The 17347-nt window shown below is 42.7% G+C and overlaps 1 protein-coding gene across 4 annotated transcripts in view; it reads left to right on the top strand.

Moving 5' to 3' along the window:
- Positions 1-17143, top strand: part of ETV4 (ETS variant 4) — a 124213-nt gene extending 107070 nt beyond the window's left edge. For 3 of the 4 annotated variants that reach the window (XM_029573656.1, XM_029573655.1, XM_029573658.1), the window contains exons 11-13: positions 586-758; positions 7786-7887; positions 16559-17143. In XM_029573656.1, coding sequence (XP_029429516.1) covers positions 586-758; positions 7786-7887; positions 16559-16774 — 491 coding nt within the window. In that variant the 3' untranslated portion in view covers positions 16775-17143. The remainder of the gene's footprint in view (positions 1-585; positions 759-7785; positions 7888-16558) is intronic. The other variant, XM_029573659.1, reaches the window with a different exon arrangement.
- The last annotated feature ends 204 nt before the right edge of the window (positions 17144-17347 follow it).

Below are 17347 nucleotides of genomic sequence, written 5' to 3'. Positions count from 1 at the left end.
CGTCCTAAGATACTGGATTTCTGGACTCTGTACATGGTCTGCTTACTTCAAAATACTGTTACCCTAAAATCCATAATTTCTACAGTGGAAGAAAATGTTGCTCAGGTTGGCATATGATACTCCCAATGGCAGAAAGCTCAGACAATCCCCCACCCCAAGACCTGATTGAATAATAATGGCATAGTGGAAACTGTCAAGAGTAATGTGTCAGTGCCTTTTCAGCACTGCAATGTACATCTTTGGTTTTGCTCTTCAGTCATTTTATGGGACAGTATTAATTTTCAGAGCTCTAACAAACTAAATCACTGTAATTTTGTTTTGTTTTTTTATGAATGAACATGCAGAGCCCAAGATCTTAGCTTTTAGCTAGCGTGATGGTAGGTGTGCTTGATTTGCATATTCCTTACAAAAGCATAGTCATTCTTAGAAAGCACATGCTGAGACCTTCTAATGAGAGATTGTAGGAATAGTACAGCCCTGATAGCACATGCCTGCTTACTTTTCTAATCTGAAAATGATGCAGAAGGTAGGAGCAAAGAAAAGGAAGGGGAAAAAATACTGATTGTTGCTGTTTATCACACACAGCAGGGGACATCAAGCAGGAAATTGGCACATATCGAGAATGCCCGCCGTACCAGCGACGGGGATCTCTACAACTTTGGCAGTTCCTGGTGGCTCTGCTGGACGATCCTACCAATTCTCATTTCATCGCCTGGACGGGCAGAGGAATGGAGTTTAAACTCATCGAACCAGAAGAAGTAAGGTCTTTTTTTTTTTTTTTTTTAAATTCTTTATCAATTTTTATATAATACTAACAGAAAAGTTTACAACAATTATATTCCTTAATCTCATCCCATTAATGGATAAAGTTAAAGAAAATCAATTTCCATATTCTTCAAAGTAAAAATAAACTACTTTTACTGTTAACAATAACAAGAAAATGAAAGGATATTAGGATATATTGGAACAAATTATTATATTGAAGCAAACAAATACAAAAAAAAAAAAGGAGGAAATATCAGTCATAATGCCTCTATATTGCTCCATGGTGAGACTGTACCTTGAATACTGTGTACAATTCTGGTCGCCGCATCTCAAAAAAGATATAGTTGCGATGGAGAAGGTACAGAGAAGGGCAACCAAAATGATAAAGGGGATGGAACAGCTCCCCTATGAGGAAAGGCTGAAGAGGTTAGGGCTGTTGAGCTTGGCTGAGGGGGGATATGATAGAGGTCTTTAAGATCATGAGAGGTCTTGAACGAGTAGATGTGAATCAGTTATTTACACTTTCAAATAATAGGACTAGGGGACATTCCATGAAATTAGCAAGTAGCACATTTAAGACTAATCGGAGAAAATTCTTTTTCACTCAACGCACAATAAAGCTCTGGAATTTGTTGCCAGAGGATGTGGTTAGTGGAGTTAGTGTAGCTGGGTTCAAAAAAGGTTTGGATAAGTTTTGGAGGAGAAGTCCATTAATGGCTATTAATCAAGTTTACTTAGGGGGACTAGCCACTGCTATTAATTGCATCAGTAGCATGGGATCTTCTTAGTGTTTGTGTAATTGCCAGGTTCTTGTGGCCTGGTATGGCCTCTGTTGGAAACGGGATGCTGGGCTTGATGGACCCTTGGTCTGACCCAGCATGGCAATTTCTTATGTTCTTTTTTTTAACACCTAAATTGGTTAGGTTGTAAGGGTCTCACCCTTACAACCATCCAAAAACTTCGTATTTGTGAGGGTTCATAGAAAATGTATCTATTACCATCTATTTTCATCATACATTTTCATGGATATCTGATGTTTATTTGAGCACCTAATGATCTAGCCTCCTGACTCATTCCCACAAAAGGTTTTCTACGCATTTGTTTATCTTTTGTTATATCTGGATATATCCAGATGCCATAGGGACAAAATAAATCTTAGATATAGATGACATCACTTCTTTATTCAACAGAAGAATATCCATAAGATATTTTTAAAATTGTTCTTTTACGTTGTGCTTGAAATCGAAGCCCGAGTGGATCTTTCGAGGTATAGGCAGGGCTCAATGACTTGGACTACTTGAAAGATGTCCATGCCTGGCACTTTACTATACAAGTGAACCAATTTTCTCGTGCACTGTATGAGAGACAAACTCCTTGAGACTTTTCAAAGGGATAGGAGATCTTGGGTGTTCTGGTATCTTTCAAGACTAAAACATTGTGACCCAATGATTGATTCCCAAACATGGTGGAAAGACTTTGTCCCAGTTTTTTTTTGTTTTTTTTTCGCATTTGCAAAACCCGGTCTTGTCGTTTTGTTCCCATCCCAATAGGTTTGGATACTGGGGATTTGGTCTTGTCTGCAGTACTGCAGGAGGTCGTTCAGCGGCGGTCCGGAACCCCCGCTGAACGACCTCCTGCAGTCTATCTCCTGCCGGCGCCATTTTCCGTACGGAAAACGATTCGCGGCAAGAAATCGCTTCCTGAACCCCGCTGGACTCCCAGAAACTTTTGGCCAGCTTGGGGGGGCCTCCTGACCCCCACAAGACTTGCCAAAAGTCCAGCGGGGGTCCGGAACGACCTCCTGCGTTGAATCGTTTTTGTCTATGGCCGCCGCCATTTTGCGGCGGCCATTTTGCAAAATGGCACCGGCTGAAGACAACAGGATTCAATTGAGGGGGCCGTTGCGGACCGCCGCCGTTCTGGACCACCGCTGGATCCCCAGGTAATTTAAAGCATTGGGGGGGGGTTCGGGAGGGTGGGGGATTTAATTTAAAGGGTCGGGGGTGGGTTTTAGGGGGTTTTAGTGTGCCGGTTTTCCTGCCCTCCCCCTTCCCCCGATTTACGATTTTTTAATGATAAATCGGGGGAATTGGTATTGTATCGTGGCCCTAACGATTTTTGACTATTTAAAATATATCGGACGATATTTTAAATCGTTAAAAAACGATTCACATCCCTATTCCTCAATAACTTCTTCACAAGTGGGGTCCAGATAGATAAACCCCCATGCACCCGAGGGTTAGGATCTGGAAAGGCCAAAATTGGTGGAAAGCCTTATAGCCATATCATCCCTTGTAAAGAAATCCTTGGTAAACATTGTTCTCCATGGGCAAGTCTAACAAACAGCCCCACAGATGGGTAACGTCATCCGATGGCACAGAGTTGGGTCCTTTTTCTCTCATAGCCTATTACTTAGCGTCACTGCATTCAACTTAAAAATGTTGACCAATAAGGCCTCTTCCGAACGAAAGGGGAAGAGCCCATTCCAGAAATGTAAAAAAAAAAAAAAGTGAGCACAAAATGTCCATTCCGCATGTGCATTCACTCTGTTTAAAATGCCTCGAACAGGAGCATGATGTACTGAACTGTAGCCCCTGTGGAAGAATGTCCCCCAGGGCACTGGCATATAGCGAACTCCATCTGAAGTCTAAGCAACCAAGCTCATCTTCTCAGAGTTAGTCAGAGAAAAACCGAAAATTGACTAGGAAGAAAAAGATAGGTACTGACAGGTCTCTAGAGCTGAAAGAACTATCGGCTCAAAAGCATTGGAGCCAAAACAGATCCACTACTGAAAATGCACAGTGCTGAACCAATAAGCTTCAAAGGTCGGAGAAGAGAGCTGTCAGCGCCGAGAAGCATCGGCACCAAGGATTGCCAAAGCATAGTTGCCAAGAACCATCGGCACAGAAGGAACTGCAGAGATAAAATGTTCAACACCAAAACATTGGTGCTGAGAGTCTTCACTGTTGACTCAGATTTCCTGCCATGGGGAGGTCGATATTCAGCACCACTTAGCCAGATAAGTATGGCATTATCCAGCCGAATATCTGGCCGCATTTAGTGGCTGGTACTTATCCAGCTAAGTGGTGGGCGGCCCATGGGCTTAACTGGGAGGAGCTACTTGTCCAGCTAACATAGCCCAGGACAAAAGATTCTGCGTGCCGCCCTCTCCTCCCCACAAGATTTAAGGAGGCTTCCCTCTCCCAGTGCCTGATGGCATAAACCACACACACACACACTGCAAACTACTTAGCACTTCCTGTACTCCTGCAGGGGCACCATTGCTTCCTCTTATCTCAGGCTGTAGTCCCTGACCCAAACCACTGAAGAGGGGGAAAACAATCCCAATAACTATAGCTCACTCTGACATGAAACCATTCTTCTTTGCTCTTTTTTTTTTTTTTTAAACAGCTTTAACAATCAGGAGACGGGAGATAAAAATAGCAAGGGAAGTCTTGTTTAGTCTTTTAGGAGAGGCCGTAGAAGGGGAAGGAGGTGGAAGAGGGGTAATTCCAGTTACCATAGCTGGGAAGAAACCGATTCCAATAACTGGAACCGCCTGTGAGGGAGGGAGTACAAGACTTTCACCTCAAGAGCTGCTCATCCAAATTTCTATCATCTTCGCCCAACCTAAGCAAGCCTCTGCTCACAGCTTGCCCGCCATCTTCTGGAGATAGAGAATACTGATAGGCTGAGGTCGGCATGGGAGCCTATATAATATGACATCAGTTAGCCTATTAGTCTCTGTCTCCATCTGCTGGTTGGGAGGCATAAACCCATGCTTTTGAACTGGTCTGGCTGGATGAAGAGGAAGTATAGATTTAGGCATGTACATCCTAAGCAAATCAATTTTTTAAATAAATGCACTTTTTAGAGAGAAGTCATTTTTTATTATTTTTCTAATTATGGAAAACGTAATCCAATCAGCAAATATTGGGGAAAAGGGGGCAATGTTGCTGTAGGTTGAAGGGGAAGTGATTTTCATCCAGAAACAGTTAGCTAAAAAGTCTCTCTTCAAGTTGAAAACCTACATACAGCCTGTGGCGGGGAGTGGTAAGGTATAAGGAGTAAATATGAAGAGAAACAGTTTCTGCCTTTGTACGGTGATGGCCAATACTGGCCAAACTTGGAGTGGACACGGACCAAGCTCTTGATTGATTGATGGGTTATACAGGATAAAAAAGGGTTAAAAAAAAAAAAAAAGAGGTGCCCCCACCCCCTAACCCAGCGGCGGATTCACGACGTCTGACCGGCCCGGGTATTCGCCGCCCAGGACACATCACGTGGTCTGCCAAGCGTGGCTCTGTCACGGCCGCACATGGCAGACCACATGACTGGAGCGATCGGCCCACCGGGGGATGCCTGATCCCCCAATAGGCCAATCCACCCCTGCCCTAACCTCAGTAGAGGCTGGTTCAGAGGACCAAGAATAAAACTGACAGTTCAAAAAAATGTTTACAATGTACTTCTGGGCCTTACTAGTATGAATGAAGCAGCATAGTTTTTTTTTAATTTGTTTTTTTACAAATTTCCCAATATAAAAAGGATATCTGTACTGCAGCAATTTATGTGCATTAAGCCAAGATGGTTTTACTGAAACCTGAAACCTGGTTTTTACTTCCTTGCTGCATTGAAAATTAATTCAGCAGGGAGCCAAAGGATTGCGTCATGAGGCCATACACCATGGCTTCATCTCTCGAGGCTGCTGTTTTACAAACATAACAAATAGCAAATCAACCGGTTTAAGTTCTCCGTTTAGTAAAAATAAAAATGACATAAGCCTATAGTCCTCTAATAAAGGGGGAGCTTTCTGGTCAATTGTTGCCCAGATTGTCATTGGATGGTAGATCCAAGCAGGGGCGCTTGCTGCAACCCATATGGCGCCCTCTTTGAACATCCGCTCACTTTTGAGCTGCTGCTCGCTCTTTTGGCAGAATCCACTTTCACGCCCCATTTAGTCTACCCACATGAGTCTCGCTGGCTGTGCTGCAAAGTCAGTTCTTCCAGGTAGTCTTTCCCCCTCGCACCTTGCCCCCAGGATATGTTTCTGTGCTTCCCTTCTCTAGCGTGACTCACTGAATGCCTCTCCAGACTCCCCTTGCTCCCTCTGGGGATCGCGCGCCCCGCTGGTCCTGCTAACCCTGGCTTTCATGCTTGTGCCTCATGACTGCTGCACGACACCACTAATGCATCTTTTGGCTTTGAATAAACCTTGCCAAATCAAAACTTTTTCAATAAAAGGTAAAGAACTCGCCAATGCCCTAACCTGGAGTTAGATTGATTTGAAACTACTGTGAACTATGTTGTAGTTTCCAATACTCTAATGTTCCAAATAGAGCAATAAACTCTGATAATAGCTAGGAAATGTGTCTGGAACATCCATTAATGTCAGTGCTTGATTTATTGGTGTGTTTAGCCTGGTTTTAACTAAACCTCAGGCGCTAGTGTGAGCAGATGGACTGCAGATGGCCGGGATCCCTGTGCTGACTCAGGTAAAGCTGGACCCATGATACACTTTCTTTGTTAATGACTAAAATGAAGTCTCTCTTTAATTTTTGTTTTCCATTTCTGCTTTGGGCACAATAAGTGTCCTGCTTGTAACTTAATATGCAGGAGTAGGGGTTTGAAAGTGCAAGATGTGCTTTTTTTTTTTTTTTTTTTTATTCAGAAGGCAGATGTAGCAGGGGACGCTGTGGTTTGAGACGTGGTCCTATTGGTTCATCTTTCCATTCTCTGACCCGTGAGACTCCTGATTTGGGTTCACAAATCAATTTTTGGGTTTTGGCAGTCCCAGGGAACGTTTTCATTTGATATGAAGTTGTTTTTTTTTCCCACCTGTAGAATACCATGGCCCCTTTTATCTTTCACCATAGTTAATTAATAAGGCCAACCCTTCCCTCTTGTGGGCTGCTCAATGCAGAGGTTCCCTGGGATGTTATAATGAACTGTGTTCTTCCTCTGCCCAACGTTTATACAGTAGATTCCTATTTTCACAAAGGTTTCTTCCCCACCCAAGCTGAAAATGGGGTATCTAGCCCAGTGAGCCTTCCTGCCCTCTTCAGCAGATAACCCCCACCTACCTATGTGCAGAGCAAAGGGGAACTGCAAGTCAACCAATGTCACTTTGAATTTTGGTGCTAGCAGGGCCTTTGGGTTAGGGACGGGGATGAATCTATTGGAGAGGATTACCCCTGGGGGGTGGCGATCTACTTGGATTTATCTGCTGGGGGGAGAGGTTTACACTTGGGGCTAGATGTCCCACTGGAATGCAGGAAAGGGGTCAATAACACATACATTATTGCTGCTGGTAACTTGTGCATATCCATGGTGTGAACATGAAATGTACCTAGGGCTAGATGCCTTTTAGGTAAATCCCTTGTTTGCCACTGGATACTGATGTGTGTTAAAAATATGTTTAATCAATAAGGCAATAAGGGGTATTGGGGGGGTGGGGGGTAGATGAATCACCAGGAGCAAATATTTCTGTCTTTCTATGTTTTGTGAAGATGTTTGCACGTGGCGGTACGGTCCAGCAGGTGTGTTGCGACAAGGTAGAAAAGGTCCAAAAATAAGTTTCAAAGAATCAGTTAAATAGCAGAGAAACATTAATTCCAAGTGGTCCAATATTTAGTGAAACATTAGTGCCCCCGACACAGAACGGTGTTTCTCTAGGGCTGCATCAGGAGGGACGAGTAACATATATAATATGACATCATTGGCAATACACCACTGAAAGGAATCTCTGCAGAAGCCAAAACAAAAGAAGGTAAAAATAGTATAGGACCATAATCAGTGTGGCAAAATTAGCAGAGAATCGAATGAATGCAAATATAGAAAGTATGCATACTCCATTAACTCATGTAAACATTACAAAGCAGAGGTGTGGTATATGAATAATGAAGAACTGTGTAAAAGCTGAATTGTATAACCACGTAAAGCAAATTGCCTAAAAAATGAAGACGGGAAAAAATTGTAATAGTGCGGCGTATTCTTGCCTTTGTGTTTTTTTTTTCATTCTAGGTTGCCAGACTCTGGGGCTTGCAGAAAAACCGTCCGGCCATGAACTACGACAAGCTGAGCCGATCCCTCCGCTACTACTATGAGAAGGGGATCATGCAGAAGGTAACCACTGGGGCAAGCGTCAGTCCCCCCCACCCTCAGGTTCACATCTTGCTACCTTTCCATCAGCCCCCCCCCCACACACACAATTAAAGCCTGAATTGAATGACTGTTTAGTAGCATTGGCTGCTGATACCAGCAGGCTTTCGAGAATGACCTAAGTTGCTTCACTTCTGCTGCCGATGGGAGGAAGTTTTGCCACAGACTTTGCTGCTCTTTTGGGTTAACTATATGTGATAGGAAGCCTGGGCCCAGATACCCAGTTGTAAAGTGGACATTTTGAGGAAGGGAGAGGGTGTCGGGAGGTGATGGAAGGCCATGGGGTCCTGGCTTTCCTATGTGAACAAGCAGGACCGAATTCACTCACTGGATGATACCAGCACAGAAGTACTCTGAGCCCAGAAAGACCTAGAAGGTTTTCTGAGCCATGCGCAGGTGTTCCCACACGCAAGTCTCAATCGATTTTCATCCACTAGAGCAAAAGGATGTTTTTGCTGTATTGGGTCGCTTGCTGTGTATTTTGCATTTTGTTTTCTTCGTCACAGAGGAACCTCAAAAAAAAAAAATTGTTTTCTTTTGTTATCCATTATGTCAGAGATGGAAGCCCTTCAAATTGTGCATAAAATGCAAGCATAACATGTCCAGCCTCGATTACCACGAGATCTGTCTCCCCTGCCTAGGCTTCTCCCCTGATGCGAGTAACTCTGCAACAAGTGGAAGGATGTTCCCTTGAGCGCAGTTGTACAGAGAGCTCAACTGAAGTATCCGTTATCCTCTCCTTTAGATATTAACGGATGGAAAAGTTCTGAAAGGCCAGTACCAAAAACAAGAAAAGGTCAGTCTGCCAAGTGCAAAAGCTGCGATTCACCAGGCTCACATGCCCAACAAAAAAGAGTGAGAAATAGATCCTTACAGGGCCAAGAACATCCCTGAAACAGCACACTGAAAGGTCATTGCTAAAAAGGAAAGTTACACCGCCATCCACCTCCAGCGCTGGCATCCGTGCAATTTTGACATTGGCCGCCTTGGCACCAATGATTGTGGCGCTGAATCTTTTTGGCACCAAGACTATAGTTTAGCACAGAGAAACAGCAAAATCTCATGCTGGAAAGCATATTTTACAAGTTTTGGTATCAGTCTGACACCTCTTCAGTAACATTTCAATCTCATGCACCTAAATACCATCCTTTCGTGCAAAAATAATCATTGGAGTTTGTACCTCCATGAATAAGATCCCATCAACGCCTCCTTCACTTATCGAACCTGTTTTAGAAAAGTTTCTGCCGAACTGGAATCATCATTTGTCTTATGACTCTTGTTCCTACCATTTATTTGAGGGGGTCAACAGTGCCTTCAGATATTTCACCAGAACTGCTAGGAGCACTATTCTACCAGAAGATAGGACTTACCCTGCCTTCCTTAAGAAAAAAAAAAAAAAGTAGAAGCTATTCCATTCATATTGGAAGACTTTCAAGGTATTTTGAAATATGTACAGGCACCTAAACGAGCTGCTATTCCTGTGCATAAAGCACTTCAAGATCTCCATGCTAAAATATGGCAGCCCCCTCTTGCCACACTTCCAACACCTAGATAATCAGACCTCAGGTATAAGGTCCAGCTCCCTCATAAATCTGTACTGATAGAATCTGCCCTAAAAAAAAACCAAACAACAAAACAAATGCTAAGAAATCTAGAACACGTTTCAGCACCCCACCGCAGAATTTTGGCTCATCAGTTCTGTATGGTCCGCTATCTGCACAATACTCTGCAAAAAAAAATAAATAATAAGATGCCTCAGCTAATCTTTCATTGGACACACAAGACAAATTTACACCTCATCTCAATGAAGCAGACACATTTGCAAAGCATGTAATTAGGTCAGCTTATGTTTTTTATACATCATCAAGATCATCCGCTAGAACTATAGGAACCAAAAGACTCATTTAGCTAAAGATCTCAGGCCTGCAAGAGGACATGCGTGACAAAGTTCCAGACAGATTTCCTAGCTATTATCAGTTTATTGCACTGTTTGAAACATAAGAATATTGGAAACTACAACATAGTTCATGGTAGTTTAAATCAATCTATCTCCAGGTTAGGGCATTGACGAGTTATTTGCCTTTATGTTCTAAAGATAATTTCTTTGTTAAAGAATCGCTGGACCTCAAAAGATCATTATTCCACTTTGCAGACTTTAACAACTGCCACTACAGAACTGCAGTCTTCTCTAAGAAAGTAACCACAGTCCTTCAGAAGACAAAATTATTATCCCCACAAGAGGTACCAGCCCCATCTTGACCCAACAGTAGCAGCCACTGCAAAAAACTAGACTTCATGCCAGGGATAGCACTCAGAGATCCGTTCAATCCTTGTAAAAATTGTCACAATTTTTGACTAAGAGTTTTTATTTTATTTATTTTTATTTATTTATTTATTGTTTTTGTTATACCGAGTTTCATGATAGGCATCACATCAACCCGGTTTACAAATAACAAGGAGTGTAAAGCATAACGTAACGTAAAAAACAATATTTTCAATAAGAACCTTGAACTTTAAATACAGTGAATCAGAAAAAGGGAGAGGGAAAGTTACAAAAAACAAGGAAAATAAACTTGGGATGGAAGGGGAGAAATTGAACAGCACAATATTTACATTTCAGCCTATTGATACATTAGAATAGCAAGTGAAGAAATAAGACTATGAAACGGTACATAGGTAATCAAATGAATAAATATGACACAGTTGTGAATGGTAATAGTATGATAAATATTCAGCAGGAATTAGTGAGAGAGGGTTTGAGGTTGGTTGATTCGTGTTTACATTCCATTATTTTTATTCCTCCTTTTCCCTAAAGCTCTTCCAGTGATGTGGGGAGGCTTCAGTTTTTTCACCATCAGTGGATTCATCACCATAGATTGTTAGGTTCTCAAAATAACTCACATGGGATACTACCTGAACTTTCAAGCTCTACCTCCCCTCCACCACACCCTCATTAGGTTTCCCTATACCAACTATGAGAAGAGGTAAGCTCCCTATTAACAGTAAAGGTGATAGTTCTGTTCATGGAAATAAGCAAAGAGTTCTACTCAAGATATTTTCTTAGCCCAAGAAAAGTTAGGAGGTCTCTGCCCAATTCTGGACTTGAGAAAACTAAACATATTTCAAAAGAGAAAAGTTCAAGATGAATTCCCTTAACACCTTCCTTCCTCATCGTCAATTGGCTGACAACCTTGGATCTGAAGGATGCTTCCACATATTTCCATTCACATCGATCACAGAAAGTACCTGCATGTTAGAGTAGTGGAAAATTATCAATATTGGATACTCCTATTTAGCCTAGCTGTAGCTCCTAGAATGTTCACCAGATATCTAGCAGTTGTGGCTGCCCATATCAGAAGAAACAATGTTTTAGTTTTTCCCTATTTATATGATTGGTTCATATCTAGCAGATCTTGAAAAAAAGGGAAGCTAACCACTTCATATTTACTTCGCACTCTCCTCCACTGAGATTTTGTAGTGAACTTCCAGAAATTCCATCTGACCCCCAGCGCATCACTTGGTGTTTATAGCAGCATACTTGGATACCAAAAAGGGAAAGGCCTTCCTTCCACTACAAAGAATGATCAGCATAACCTACATAGTTCACTATTTGTCCAACTGGCCATCAGTATCTACCAGAACTTTCATGGAGATATTGAACCATATGGCAGCCACGGATCATGCCACACCCTCTGCAAGTCTGCACTTGAGACTTCATCAGAACCAGCATCTACAGCCAGTGTCTCAAAGAATGTCTCTCCAAACCTCTCACCAATTTATTGAAGTGATGGTCTCAACTGCTAAATCTTCTTTGTAGACAACCTTTTCATCCTCTGCAAATATTTACTATAGATGCTTCCATCCAGGCCTGGGGAGCCCATCTCAACACCGTTTACTCTCAAAGGTCTTGGACCACTCAGGTTCAGAGGTTACACATTAACCTTCTGGAATTAAGAGCTATTTTCAAAGCTTTTCTCATGTAACATAGTAATGAAGGCAGAAAAGGATCACATGGCCCATCCAGTCTGCCCAGCAATCTTCTTATGGTAGTATCTACTGCTCCGTTCAGGATATCCTATATTTTTCAGTTACCCCTAAGCCTTATGATAAGGGTAGTAATATTTACAATCAAAACAAAGCAACTGTCAAACCCATAACAAATTACTGCTGGCAACTTTTTACTGGGTGAGGAGCCTTCTTGATAATTCAGACAATGCTGCTTGACACTGGGACTTGGCCATAGAAGCCGTCCTGTGCTTTTTCCCTTATGTCTGCGTGTTAGTACCCCAGACTGTAAAAGTGTTTGAGCCATGGTTAGAAGGAACAGTAGTCCAAAACCAAACTGACAATGAGGCGACAATATACCATGTAAACAATCAAGGAAGAACAGGCTCTTCAAAACTATGTCAAGAAACATGCAAGATTTGGATTTGGGCAGCCTTAAAATACATTTGAATGCCATTCATTTCCCATGCAAAAACAATGTCTTAGCTATTCTTTAAGTCATTGTCTACAGCCTCACAAATGGTCTTTCTATCCCAGAACAGTTCAGTTCTTCTTGGCTCTGGCGAATGCTGCAAGTAGACCTCTGCAGCCCCGATGAACTACACACTTCCGCTATACTTCTCAAAAAAGGTCAGCACCCAACAACTTAGCATCTGATGCTTTTTCAATTCCATAGGACAATGGCCTAATGTGTGCTTTTCCACCAATATCTCTCACATCCAAATAATTATTCACGTTAAAATAAATAAATAAAACAAAGCTAGTAGTTGCTTTAACTAATTCAACTAATATTCCCAATAATCTTGCCATAATTCAATGGGTCGCTTCTTCACCCCAATCTTCAGCACTCAGGACATGGATATTGAAAGCGAAGTAGTGCAAGTGGTCTTACCTTTAGCGGTAAGAGGTAATTTTAGTTGCAAGAAGGTGTTCTACTGATGTTTCTACTACTTTAAATGGAAGAGGTTTTCTATCTAGTTGTACATCTCTAAAGGAAGATCTGTTTAATTGCTCGACTTCAACACTTTAGTATCTGTTCTGTTTCTGTAAATCAGCATTAAAGACTAACTCTGTCAAGAGTTCTCTTAAGTGCTACTGTATCATCAACATTCAGAAGGTCTTGCAGACTCACATCCTATAGTGATATAATTCATTAAAGGCCTCTACCATTTTCATTTTCCTATTAAAGTCCCTTGTATCAATGGGATCTCAATTTAGTACTTTCTAAATGTATCCTCTTTTAGCATTGATTGACCTTACATTTCTTTCTTGGAAAGTGTTTTTGATAACAGTAGCTTCAGCCCGCAGAGTGAGCAAGCTCCAGGCATTAGTAATACATGCATCTATACACAAATTTTCAAGAATACAGTAGTGTTGAGAGCTCATTCTAAATTTTTACCTAAAATAGTTTGTTTTATTTGAATCAGTCCACAGTACTACCAGAGATTTTCCAAAACCTCATTCCAGGAAATCTGAACAAACACTTCATTCCTTGGAGTACAGAAGAGTTCTGTTTTACTTGGAAAGGGCCAAACCTTACAGAAAATCTCCTCAGCTGTTCCTGGTCTACAACCCAATTAAGCAAGGCTTACCAGCTAAAAAGCAAACCATCTTTACCTGGCTTTCTGATTGTATTTCATACTGCTATGCTATTTCTGGAATGTACCCTCCAAATAAAGAGAGAGCTCATAAAATACGAGCGATTTCAACACCAGTAGCACACCTTCACTGTGCTTCAGGTCAAGACATCTGCAAAGTGGCCACCTAGTCCTTTATCCATACCTTCCTGTACATACCCAGGTCAGTCCAGACTCCTGGGTTTTGCATCCCTGCCAGCAGATGGAGACAGAGAAAGTTTTACTGACACTGCTACACAACCTAGTGTGCCACCTGCAATCCCCTAGTATTTCTCTGTCTCTGGTAGATGGTGTAAAACCTACAGTCTGGAAAAGAAAACTTAAAAAAAAAAAGAGAGAGAGAGAAGAGAGAAGAAGTTTGTGGGGCCTTCCTCCTTGGTCTGAGGTAGATGAGCTTCGCGTACACTCACCAAGGTGATGGTGGTTGTGGCGGTGGTCTTGCGATGGGAAGGGGTGCTGGTGCATCCCTATCTGGACGACTGGCTAATGCGTGGCTAACCATCGGTTAAGACGGTGCTAAGGCAGTTGAGGTCTCTAGGCTGGGTGGTTGACAATTTAGTCTTGCCATGGGCTCAAGGCATTCTTCTTTTTATATTTCCTCCATGGCCTCTGGTAGGCAAGGTGATTCAGAGGATAGAAAAGCATGCAGGCACCATAATTCTGGTGGCTCTGGAGGAGCCACATCAGCCGTGATTTGTGGACCTAGTAAACATGGTCGTAGACAGATCGCTAAGGTTCAGCCATCTGTCAAATCCTCTCCGGCAGGGCCTCATATTTTCAGATCAGGCGGCTCATTTGTCTTGCAGCCTGGTTTTCGAGAGGTGAAGGCTGAGATGGAGAGAATATTCTGAAGCAGTTATTACCACCTTGTTGCAGGCCAGGCGTTCTTCCACATCCTTGGCGTATATGAGGATTTGGAGGGTTTTCGAGTCCTGGGGGTACAGCTAATGGAATGCAACCGGTTCAGGCTACCGTGTCGAATATTTAGACTTTTTTTTGCAGGGGGGTTTGGTCAGGGTTCTGCCTTTAACTCCCTGAGAGTCCATGGCTGTCTCCTAGGGTAAGGTACAGAGTTATTCTCTGCCAGCGTATCCGGATGTCCAATGTTTTCTCTGTGGGGGTGAAGAATTTGCATCCTCTGGTGAAGATGGCTTGTTCGTCTTGCAACCTTAATCTGGTGCTTAAAGGTCTGTGCAAGACTCTGTTCAAACTACTCAAGAGGGCAACGCTAAAGGATTTGACTTTTAAGATGGTGGTCCTCATGGCAATGGATTTCGGAGCTTCAGGCTTTGTTGTGCCCAGATCCTTTTCTGAAGATTTCGGAGTCAGGGGTGTTACCTATGGGATTTGGATTCCTCTGCTCCTCATGCAAGAGAGCTTAGTCTCTTGGATGTAAGGCGTGCCTTTTTTAGGTACCTGAATGCTACTAAGGATTTTTGTAGATCAGATCACCTTTTTGTTCTATAGAATGGTCCAAAGAAGGGTGTCGAGTTTCTAAGACAGTCGCGCTTTGGCTTAAGGAAGCGATTGGTTCGACATATATATCTAAGGGTTGACCAGTGTCTGACTGGTTAAGGGCTCACTTGACGTGTTCTCAAGTGACCTCTTGGGCTGAGGTTCAGCAGGTGTCTCCACAAGAAATTTCTAGAGTGGCTACTTAGAAGTTGTTGCACACTTTCGCTAGACATTATCGTTTGGATGTCAGGGGATCTGGCCTCCTTTATTTTTGGTGTGCTCCGAGTGGGACTCTTAGTCTTACCCAGTTTAGGAGTCTGGACTGATCTGGGTATGTACAGGAAAGGAAAATTTGGTTCTTATCTGCTAATTTTTGCTCCTGTAGTATCGCAGATCAGTCCAGAGACCCGCCCATTAGGGAGGAGAATAGGGGAGAGTCTACTGCTCATACTGTGAATAATATATAATGCAGAATTGTCAAAGGTTTAAGGCTGGGTGCTTATGTTCCTTTTTTGTTCAGGAACGAGTTTTCCATTATATTGTAATTTCTCTATTCTCCTGCTCGTTGGGGGGAATGCACATTTAAGAGATTTTCTTAGCTATTATTGTTATTGGCTTATGGTTACGGTTATCTTGGCTTGGATACAGGTCAATACTGAGAGACTGCATGGGGCACACTACGTTATGTAGCAGTGTCAGTAAAGCTTTCTGTGACTCCATCTGCTGGCAGGGATGCAAAACCCAGGAGTCTGGACTGATGTAGGGTACTACAGGAACAAAACGTTAGCAGGTAAGGACCAAATTTCCCTTTTGTCAAATATCAGTGTCTTGAAGAAGACTTTTGCAAGGATGATAGTTTTTGGATAGGCAGTTCTCCAAAAATGTACTTAGGAGCTTCAACTCTCCTTCCATCCTTTCTCCTATTAGGTTGCAATTCCTTCATAACTAAGACAATATTCTAATTCAACCCTCAGCTTGGGAATCCCCAGTTGGGCAGCTGACTTTGGTCCTGCTTGTCCACAGGGAAAGCAGAGTTGCTTACCTACAATGGGTGTTCGCAATAGACCGCCGGACAAATTGGCCCCACGATCCCACCTTTCTCCCCATGGAGTTAAAGCTTAGCTTGTAAAACGACTGAGGAGACTGGCACGGTGGTAGCTGGAACACTTGCACGTGCTCAGACTTTCTGAGCTCTCAGAGCGTGTTCTGAATTGGTGCTGTTCAATGACATCGCCCACTTGTGTGGTTGGTTTGTCCTGCTGTCTACAAATAACACCTGTTATAGCTAAGCAACTTCACTTTGTTTCACTTGGGCTGGGTTGGGGGTGGAGCACAAGGGTACGAAACATGAGCCCTTAGGACGCAGAAAAAAAGAACTTTCAGAGCTGTAATACTCCAGCACAGAGTAAACAGGAGGACTACACTGCAGAACTTGGTTATCTGAGGCAATGTTCCCTCTAATGGGGGGGGGGGGGGGGATTCCCTACTGTGCTGTGAGGTATACCCTGCTCATGGCTTTTCTGTCTCCTTCATCTCAGGTTGCCGGAGAGCGCTATGTTTACAAATTTGTGTGCGAGCCAGAAGCGCTTTTCTCCCTGGCCTTCCCCGACAACCAGCGCCCAACCCTGAGGTCTGAGTTTGAGCGGCAGGTGAGCGAGGAAGACACAGTGCCCCTCTCCCACCTGGATGAGAATGTGGCCTACATTCAGGATATCTCCTCGCAGCACTACAACAACAAAGGCTATAACTATTAGCTCCTTCCTGGACACATCATGTAATCCTTGTACATATGGGTATATTTTTTTTTGTTAGTTCGATGATATATAGGAGATTTTTTTCTTTACACTTTTAATCAAGACAGGCTCATGTTAAGAAGAGACCTAATGAATAGGCTGCTGTGACAGAACTGGACCTGTTTCATCCAAAATGCCAGTGACTTTCCCATCGTTTGATGCCAGTGCTCATTCTTTACCCGCTCCTGTCAGTCTGAACGAATATTTTAAAAGGTTTGGGGAATTTGTCTTCAGGGGTGAAGATGTCGACCAGTAAGAGGATCTTAGCATTCCAGTGAGAGGAACACACAGTTACTGAGGTAGACTTTTGAAGGGCACAGCCAAAAAAAAGAAATTGGTAAGCAGAGTCTTGCCTACTTGTCAGCATCTTAACTTCAAAAAGTCAAGGGGATGAGGTGACCCAAGAAGAGAAGTTTAAAATCTGATACCTTATCTCCAACAGCTGCACTCTCCTAAATAATTACCCCTTGTGTAGCCCTCTCTTTTTGTATCAGGGTATATTTGCAAAGCAATACAGCCATTTGGGTTTATGAT

Source organism: Rhinatrema bivittatum, chromosome 12 (assembly GCF_901001135.1).
Source record: "Rhinatrema bivittatum chromosome 12, aRhiBiv1.1, whole genome shotgun sequence".
NCBI classification, from domain to species: Eukaryota; Metazoa; Chordata; class Amphibia; order Gymnophiona; family Rhinatrematidae; genus Rhinatrema; species Rhinatrema bivittatum.
This window is presented reverse-complemented; position numbering and strand designations above follow the sequence as displayed.